This window comes from Polyodon spathula, chromosome 28, assembly GCF_017654505.1.
Source record: "Polyodon spathula isolate WHYD16114869_AA chromosome 28, ASM1765450v1, whole genome shotgun sequence".
Classification (NCBI taxonomy): domain Eukaryota; kingdom Metazoa; phylum Chordata; class Actinopteri; order Acipenseriformes; family Polyodontidae; genus Polyodon; species Polyodon spathula.
In genome coordinates, this window is record NC_054561.1 from 2,769,581 (window position 1) to 2,779,256 (window position 9,676).

The 9,676-nt window shown below is 38.9% G+C and overlaps 1 protein-coding gene across 2 annotated transcripts; it reads left to right on the plus strand.

Annotated features, from left to right (window-relative positions):
• Positions 1 to 1,290: 1,290 nt before the first annotated feature.
• coasy (CoA synthase) lies at positions 1,291 to 8,658 on the plus strand. 2 transcript variants are annotated; one of them, XM_041231797.1, is made up of 10 exons: positions 1,291 to 1,355; positions 2,278 to 2,954; positions 3,237 to 3,451; positions 3,553 to 3,684; positions 5,507 to 5,696; positions 5,888 to 5,952; positions 6,091 to 6,175; positions 6,394 to 6,491; positions 6,837 to 6,983; positions 7,583 to 8,658. In XM_041231797.1, the coding sequence occupies exons 2-10, from the start codon at positions 2,306 to 2,308 to the stop codon at positions 7,637 to 7,639; spliced, it is 1,638 nt and encodes a 545-aa protein (XP_041087731.1). In that variant the 5' UTR covers positions 1,291 to 1,355; positions 2,278 to 2,305; the 3' UTR covers positions 7,640 to 8,658. The 2 variants fall into 2 exon arrangements, with proteins under 2 accessions (XP_041087731.1, XP_041087730.1); XM_041231796.1 differs by lacking the exon at positions 1,291 to 1,355 and adding an exon at positions 1,965 to 2,086.
• The last annotated feature ends 1,018 nt before the right edge of the window (positions 8,659 to 9,676 follow it).

Consider the following 9,676-nt stretch of genomic DNA (forward strand, 5'->3'; position numbering starts at 1 on the left):
AAAGGCTAAAAATTGGCATTCACCCGGTTCCCTAATTGCAGTCCCATTACAGCGGGGATGTTCCCCTGAAAGTATTACTTTTATGGCCACTTCATCAGAGTATTTGTATATACTAACCATGCTTCACATGTGGAACGGTTTTCAGTTTGACCCATGCTTTGCCTGTGGTCAAGGAGTATAGACATGGTATGAAGCTGAAACCTTTTCAATTGATATACAGTGTAAGTACATGAAAACATGTGACACGTATCTCTTACATAAAACCTTGCATGATATAAAATACATAGGCCAACTAGGAAGGATATTCCTGCAGTTGCATACAACATATATTAATAATGACTCAATACTCAATGCAAATACCTATCAGCCAGTATTTCAGCTGCACAATGGCAAGATGTGTGGAAGCATTCACAGAACGCGAGTTAGGAAGTACAACATTGTTGCACAGCCCAATTGACCTTGACACGGGAGTTAATGGAACCGTTTAATTCAATAGCCAAGGTAAGACTAATTTAGTCCAGCTAGCAACACGTATTAATTCCATGTGCCCCATCTGTGTGGGTTTTTTTCTGTTTGTTTAAACTAATGAATATTCATATTTGTCTATAATGTTCCCCCTTATTAATGACATTTTACGACATTGTGTTTTTAAAGTTCGTATGCAGGCACAGGTGTGTGGGGAAATAATATTTTAAATGCAAAGGTGGCAAAATACAGCCCACTTCAATTTTGTTAATGCAGTATATTGTTATATTTGTGTTATTATTCATAGTTGTTCTAAAGCATCATATTAGCAGTACAATTTTTTTGCAACTTTAATTAAAATGAACAAAGTATAAAGGTACAGCAGCAAGGGTCCGAATAATAGGGTATCTGCAAAAGGAATATGAATTAATGTATTAATTTGCACAAACCATATTGATACCTAATAAGAATAGTGCTGCCTGTATGCGGTCTGCAAGGCTTTCCACTGCAGCAGCTTAGTGTGCTCAATTGCAATGTTCTGGCGACCTCTAGTGACTGTAACGAGAATACAAAACCATAGCCTTTTTTATATGCTCGGTTGCATAGCAGTTTAGAATAATACTAGAAAGTAACAGTATGTCGTGTCTTCAAAGCGAAACAGAATGGAACGGTGCTCCTTTTTTTTAAACAAAACACAACGGCAGAAATAATCGGGTTGTTCGACAAACTAAAGGAATAAGATAAAACTACACTTCCCATGAGCCTTAGCCAACCAAAGGTCGTGAGCCGGTTTCCCCAAACACGTGATGAGAGGGCTCAGCCAATGAGATCGCGGTGTTCAGTCAGGTGCTTACTTAACCGGCAGGTGACTCGGAGTTGTGCAAAATCCGGTAATATAACAACACATATTAAAATCGCGATAAGTTAGAATTGCTGTATTACGATACAGTAAATGCGTAATTGTACGATTACCTTGCAGATACAAAGTGTGTGTTAATTATTCAATCAAAACAAAACAAAACAAAATCTCAGTCTGTTCTTCGTTTCTGGATTGCGTGTTTGTTGTCATCGTGTACTCTCTGTAGCAGTTAACGTGTTTTCTCCCAGGACGTAACTTTGTGTTTAATATTTGTTTATTTGATTTTCATAAATGTTTGGTCCTGTCTCCCCTAGAATAAAACAGTAACGGATAAGTGCTTGTGGTTACGCGTGTTTTTGCACATAATAAATCGTTAATAAAATGTTTGGTAGAGGGATTAAAAAGTTTATGCAGGGAACAATCCCCAGCCCTTCGTTATTTTTTTATGATTTTGTCATCTTGACTGATAAAGCAACGATGTGCTCCGTTGAATATCAAACGCGATAGTATCCCACTGCAGGACTATTCCCAACGTAACGTTTGCTGCAAAATCTCGAGTCTAGAGGCCTTTACATTAAACATTATTTTACATAATATGTACAATAATCATAGTAACAGTAATTCACTTCAAAACTAGATTTAAATTTAGTATCGCATAGCATACTTCGTGATCGGTTGAAAGCTCGAGCTTCTGCTATCCGCTGTGTCCCATTCATCATGGTTTCTGAGAATGACATAGCTTCAAAACCTACTGATTAGAAAGTAAGTTGACCACGTCAATGCACCATACCATTGATGTGGTAAACTTACTTTGTAATCACTCTGTATATATACGATCTACTATATATATATATATATATATATATATATATATATATATATATATATATATATATATATATATATAGTTTTAAACCAAAAAAAAGTTGTAAAATCTTTGTTCTTTTCCACAGGTAGAAACAGGACGCCTGTCACCCTAGCATGGCCATGTTTAGCACCGGTGTCCTGGTCCTCACATCTCCACTGAACTCTCTGCCTCTGCGGATTGCACCAGTCTTGACGTCCGCCGCGCAGATAGTAGAGCGAACGCTGTATGTTCACTTACACCCGGGGCTGAACCTCTCCAGTGCAGCCCGGCCCAGTCCTGTCTACATCCCGGCAACACGTGACGTCACCAGCCTCATAACAAGTCTCTACTCCAAAGCCGCGGACGTGTGCAGCCACTTGGATATCAGGGTTCTCCTGACCAACATAAGAGCCCATAGCCTGTCTCACAACCCCTTTCCCTCTGCTCAGACCCTATCCCACACCCCCGAGGTGGTCCTGACTGACTACGGCGTGTCGGATTCAAGTCAGTCGAACTTAGCAAAGCAGTGCCTGGGAAGGTATGCTGCCAGCTGTTACGTTTGCAAGCCCAACCTGGCGACAGTGCTGCTGACCCCGGGGTTAGACCCTGCTGCAGAGGGGGGGAGCTCCGACAGCTCCCCAGCCCTGAGGATATACAGCGACGTGGTGGTCGGAGGAACCTTTGACAGGCTGCACGGCGCTCATCAGATTCTTCTCAGTGTCTCCTGTCTACTGGCAGATGAGCGCTTCCTGATTGGCGTTTCGGATCATGATTTATTGAAAAGTAAGCAGTCTATTTTAGTGGCGGATCAAAGTGCTGCCACAGGCAGTTCAGTGGTAGAGTGACATTACTAAATACAGAGATGGAGATGAAACTTCCATTGCATAGCAGTTTGAACCATTCCTGGTTTTACTGCAAGTTTATTAAGACACCTATACACACTGTGGCTAATCAAGCTCATAGTAAAACCTGGAATGGGTGAATGTGCTATGCAATAGGAGGCTCATTTCCATCCCTGTTGCTGAAAACTATTTTGATCACTATATCTTGTGGTGTTTCTTGTAGATAAGATGCTGAAAGAGTTGATCCAGCCCTACTCTGTGCGGGTGAAGAAACTCCAGGAGCTACTGCAGGACATCAAGCCGTCTCTCCGCTACGAGCTTGTGCCCCTTTCGGACCCCTACGGCCCCTCCATCACAGACCCCCACCTCAAGTGCATTGTGGTCAGCGAGGAAACGCGGAAAGGGGGGGATGCCGTGAACAAGAAGAGGCTGGAAAATGTAACCGCTGTAGTTTCACGTCTAGCATGATCAGACTTGGGAATCGGTGATTGATTCGCTCGCTGTCGCCCGAAAACATGAACACATGTCTGTTGTTGCAGGGTCTCCCAGAACTGGTCCTGCACGAGATCCAGTTGATTAAAGACGCCCATCACACCGATATTGAAGAGGAGAAGATCAGCTCTTCCAGCCTACGCTTCCGTCTGCTCGGGTCACTGCTGCAGCCTCCACAGGTAAAGGCCAGGTAACTGGTGTGGGTCTCTGCTGAGCCCTCCGTAGACCATTGCTCACTTCAGAAAGTGAAATTACCACATAGTGTTTCACCTTTTTTTCATATGCACCCCATATAATATACGACACTGTCCTGTCAAGACCTATCAAACTTTAGTCTCCTCACTTCAGACTTGTTTTCTCTTAAAAGAAGTACATTTTTGCAGGGAAAGTTAATGGTAGTTAAAGCGCTAGAGAGAGATCGAGAACACGCAGAATGGGATATTGCACGCGTAAGAAGTCAAATATTAAAAACAGTGTAGGTGGTGTGAAGTAAAGTAAACCAAATCATCTGGAATTCCTAATATTGTTATTTGTGTAGAAACTGATAGGTTGGAGTCTGTTTGTAAATAGCTGCCAAACTGAGGTTTGGAGACCTGCCTTACCAGTCTAAAGTTCATTTATGTCGCAGAAGCACAAACTTGTATCCTGAACTTTGAACAGTTTATTATTTGGGTAAGAATGTTGTTTATTTTCAGGAAGCTGTATTCGATAACACAGTCCTTTTAAGAGAACCAAAGTTTTTCCGAGAGACTAAGGTTTAATAGAAAAGGGAACAAAGGATGCACTATATTGACTTCAATTGTTTCTTGCAACACCCTTAAACAGAAAAAAATTGGAAAAATAAAGACGACAAAAGACGTTTGCCATAGAGAGCAAAGATGTGATATCCCTTAGTATGCTGTACAGTACAGCTGTGGCCAAAAGTTTTGCATCACCCTATAGAATGAGCTAATTTTGCTTCATGAAGTCAAATGAAACCTTCTGAATAATGTTACGTTAACATATTGAATTACACACCACTTTGTAGTTTTCCATATACCTAACGAAAAATGGAATGATGTGATATTTCGAAATCTAAAATAAGATACTGTGCTACTACTATTATGGCTTCCGGTAGACTTTTGAAATATAATTTTGTAGTTTTTGTGATTACATGATATTAAATACAAGATTTAAATCATGTTCATATCGTTTTTTTCTTTAAATTATGTCTCAACCCTAAAATTCTAGGTTATGCAAATGTTTGTCCATAGCTGTATATGGCTTTGACAGCACTCTAATCTGTCTGTTTTCTTATCCTGTACTATAACTCTGGCATATTTCCATTGAACCCTATTTTTGAAATGGGTAACATACTTTATGAACTGATAGTCCTACTGTAAGTTGAATGCCATGGAAATAAAACAGGAAATGCATATGAATTTTCCAAATAAGCACTTCTTCGACCACCTGTTTACCAAATTGAAAACATTTGTTCCCCTTTTCTGTCCAAAGAACAGCCTGTGATTCTGAGTAGGACAATCGATAACCCTCTGATGGCTTTTACTCTATTTCTGTCCTTGTTTATGCTTGAATGGCCTCTCTTCTCTGCTCCAAGGACAGTTTTTGGCTTTTTAATCTGGAGCACATTTTTCCTGTTAAACTAATTAGGATAGATGAATCATAGTGTGAGAAGAACTCTACCTCTTTAATAATAAGGCAAGAAAGGTATTATTTCAGCTTTTAACAGATCTAAAATATGAGCATAATAATTGAACTGTGTTCATTTTTATTACTGTAAAATATATACTGTAATATTCTCATGACTCATAACACAAGGTATGTAAACTTATTAAAATAAAATCACAGAGACTGATAATGTAGCCAAGAACTACCATTAAACATAAAAAAATAGTTTGTTCTTTTGTTATTTGACATTTGTACAGAGGATAAGAAAACCCCTCAACATTGATTGATTGATCTTTCGTACACTCTGTGATTTTCAAAATGTTATTTCTTTAGGAAAACCCAAATATCCCGGCGCTCCCCTACGTGATAGGTCTGACAGGAGGCAGTGGGAGTGGCAAGTCTTCTGTTGCCAAGCGCCTGGAGAGACTGGGAGCGGCGTACATAGACAGTGACCGACTGGGGCACGAGACCTACAGGCAGGGTGGCGCTGCCTATCACAAAGTAGTAGAGGAGTTTGGAGCGGGTACTGTACACCATTTCATTACCAATCGCAAACAGTGGAGTCTATTTTAATGATCGAAAATCTAATTGCCACCACTGTTTTGTTCTGTATTAATCCCACTGGCATTTTCCACATCCCATGGGGTGATCTATTGACTTATCTGTGTGCAATAAAAGCGCAGTGGAATGACTGCCTCTCTAATACCGTTTCAGACATTTTGAATGAAGATGGGACAATCAACAGAAAGCTGCTTGGCAGAAAAGTATTTGAAAATAAGGTAAATGTCATAGGCAATCAGTATTCATTATTTTAAGCTTTTAGGTTTAACCCCTTTCTGTCACGGTCACAGGTTATACATGGAGATGGCATGGCTGTAGAATTCAAAGCGCTAAGCTGTTTCTTCATTGTTTTGTAGGAGAAGATGAAATGCCTTACCGATATCGTATGGCCAGAAATAGTCAACCTCACCAAAAAACAGATAAGCGAGGCAGCAGCTGAGGGTATGCAATGTTGTTATGATCACCAGAAGTATTTATAATGATAACAGTGTAATGTTTTTCTTAGTGTGTGCTGAGAACTTAGAGCACGAGTAAAAAGCGATGTGTTGAGTCCTTGTCTGAGAATGCTTCAGTCATAGTCAGGCTGGACCATATTTGAGAATGGTGTGATCTTAATAATGTTTGCATGAAATCATTCAGGTTTTGTTTTGTTTCCTCAGGCAAGACAGTGTGTGTGGTGGATGCAGCAGTCCTACTGGAGGCTGGCTGGACAGACATGGTTCATGAAGTCTGGGTGACCATTATTCCTGAGCCAGAGGTATGCTTCGGGCATATTGTCTGTCTACTACGTTAGCGTCTTCCTTTTTGACGTCTTGGTGCATTTACACAAACTTCCACCCAGCTGATCATAATAGACCATTTCATATTTTTCTAATGAACCCGTTTAAGAATGAATGTTACTGTCGAGCAACAGAGATCTTCCTTATTTTACAAAGGCACCCTTGTTACCAAACATCACACTTGGTAGACTCAAAAGACATCGCTTACCTTGCAAAGATTTAAAAAAAAATGAATTAAAAGGTGCTGTTCTTGATGTGGTTTTAAAAACAAATAGTTTGGTGTAACAGACAGATCTCTGTCTGTCTGGCTTGCCTTTCCTCAGGCAGTGACTCGTATAACGAACAGAGATGGTGTGAGTGAGGAGGATGCAAAGAAAAGACTGGCTAACCAGTGGACCAACTCCCAGCGAGTGGAGCACGCAAATGTGGTCCTGTGTACCCTGTGGGAGCCTGAAATAACACAGAGACAGGTGAGAGCACATCACTGCTGACACAGAATGGGTTTCGACTTAAATATGCAGTGCCCCGCTACTCAGAAACAACCACACGGAGCCTGTGTGATTGTTAAACAAACAAGAAATGGAGCTGAAATCCCTTGAGTTGGGTTGTTTATAACCACCTGCTGCTGGTCATTTGTTTGGCTGTCAGAGTAGCAAAGTGGCACCGCTTTCAAGGGGAGGAATCTTGTGACTCTACAGCTAAAAATGCCTTTGAGGAATCTAAACAAACTGGACTGTCAAGTAAGCTTAGTGACCCTGCTCAGTTTCTGACAGGCACACGATTAATCTGTTTCTGTCTCACAGTAAGGACGTCCTGTTTAGAAGTATTTTGTTGTCTGGATAAACTTGTTTGGAAAGTCCCTGTGTTCTAGGACTTGTTGCACTGCTGTTGAAATGCGTTGTTGAGGGATTGATATCATTTTTTTTTATTGGATTAGCTGAAATGTCACAAAATGCTCACAATTATTTAGGACTATATACTGTCCCTACATCAGTCCACAATATATTCAGAACCTCTGTGTAATGTGCGGCTTTTATTTGGATCACATTGTTCTGCTTTTTTGTTCCAGGTGCAGAAAGCTTGGGACCTTCTTCAAGAGAGAATCAGCAAAAGAAGAAATCATTAACTTTGATTGGTCAGCTTTAGTAAAAGTTCAGAAATTATGCAAACTTTTTTTTTATCAGTATAGTAAATAAAAATTCAGGTACAGTAATTATGAATGATTGTATATGTTGGTTTCTCGTATGTAGTTTCACTAATGGAAAAATATGACTGGTCATTTTCAGAATATACACAATATATACCCTGCAGAGCAATATCATGCCACAATAATCTAGCCAGACAACAGGTAAATTAAAATGTACATTACATTAGCTAGTGTGCTTTTGACGTAAAAGTTGCAGCTTTAAAATATATATATATATATATATATATATATACTTTTAAAAGTTTTTGGGTAGTTAAACCAAACATAATGTTTGTGCGATGGTAAATCTAAAACAGTTTGCAAGCTAAGCCTTAACTAAACACTGCCCCTTCTATATTTATTCTTATTCACTGTTTAGCAACTGCCTGTTGCACATACAAACCCGATACCACTTTCAAGCCAGTTACAAATAATACTCTGCTTGGAAAGACATCCACAAAATTAGTTTTAATGCCAAGTGAATTATAAAACGAACAATGAAACGATAAAAGGTAGACCATCTATTGTGACAATCACAACAAGATTTTCGGTTGCCTGTTTTACTGATCGTAACAGCGGAGTATCTAAATACTGCTGTTGTTTAAATTAATAAGACAAGGCGACTTTGAGAGAATCAACATCTCCTAGGTAAGTTAAGTAAAATGACAGGTTTAATATTAAAACTGTTTATCTCAATTGAATACTCCCCAAGGTTTCATAATATACCAGCAATGCAGTGTCATGAAAAAAAAAGAAGCTGTTTCATTGGAGGTCTTTAGTTGTTTTTGTAATGCCAGTTCTTCATTCCTTGCTGCAACCCAACTTAGAACCATACTTTAGAACTTCCACGCAAATTGTTATCTAGGAATTCTACGCAGCACTGACAGACTGTGCGAAGGGACTGGCGTCTTTCCCTGCAATCTACTGTTTATGAGAACCATGCGTACTAATAAACTGTGTTGACATTTAAAAAATAATGCTAATGTTTTGATTACATTATGATAAATATAGGTTAAATAAGTCCACTGAGTTTCTCCTGATCCAGAATTTCTTCCAGTAAAATTGAAAATTCTGTGGGGAAATAAACTTCACTATGTAATTAGGATATGTTTGTAAGCTGCTTTACATATGGTAGGCTCACTGTACTGTGAAAGCGGTCTGGCAGGTGGTAATGCTTCCTTCAGTTCAATGGACTTTTGGTTGATGTTTGAACCATGATGGACTCAACATCAGTTTAAGTAAATTATCACCACCGTTTTACAAGATGCAAGAGTTTAAATCTTACATATTTAACTAGTTTACCTTAACTTTTCAAAAGGACATCCCTACTGTAACTCAGTTAATGTAATATTTAATTGTCTTATATGGAGAAAGATATTGGGACTCAGTTAACTGTTCTGCTATTTTGAGCAAGGTTATTTTTCATATATATATATATATATATATATATATATATATATATATATATATCTAACGTGTCGTGCACCTGTGTACCTAATATTCTTTATGGTCCTGTGGTTCTCGACTTTCACTCCCCAATAAACATGTCAGTGATTTTTTACAGTCACAGTATGAAATTGTGTCAGACGTTCACAGTCTGCAGTGGAGTTATATATCACACGGTGTAACTGTCCCCAGGGGGAGACCTTTGTCAGTACTCAGTTAGTCGACAGCTGAATTTTTATTCTTACTAATATGTTATAACGTATTGGATCAACCTATTGTAGATATTTTCCGTAAACACAAAAGGCAACATATATATTTATATATATATATATATATATATATATATATATATATATATATATATATATATATATCAGGTGATCCTAATGTGACAGTCCTGACCTTAGCCCCGTTCCTGATATCTGATCTAAATATACATTTCAGCCTACTCTAATTGCAAAACTGCTTCCAGTAGACAGTTACGCAAAGTGGGCATTCATCCAGCGCAATAGAAGTGTCTGCCACAATGGT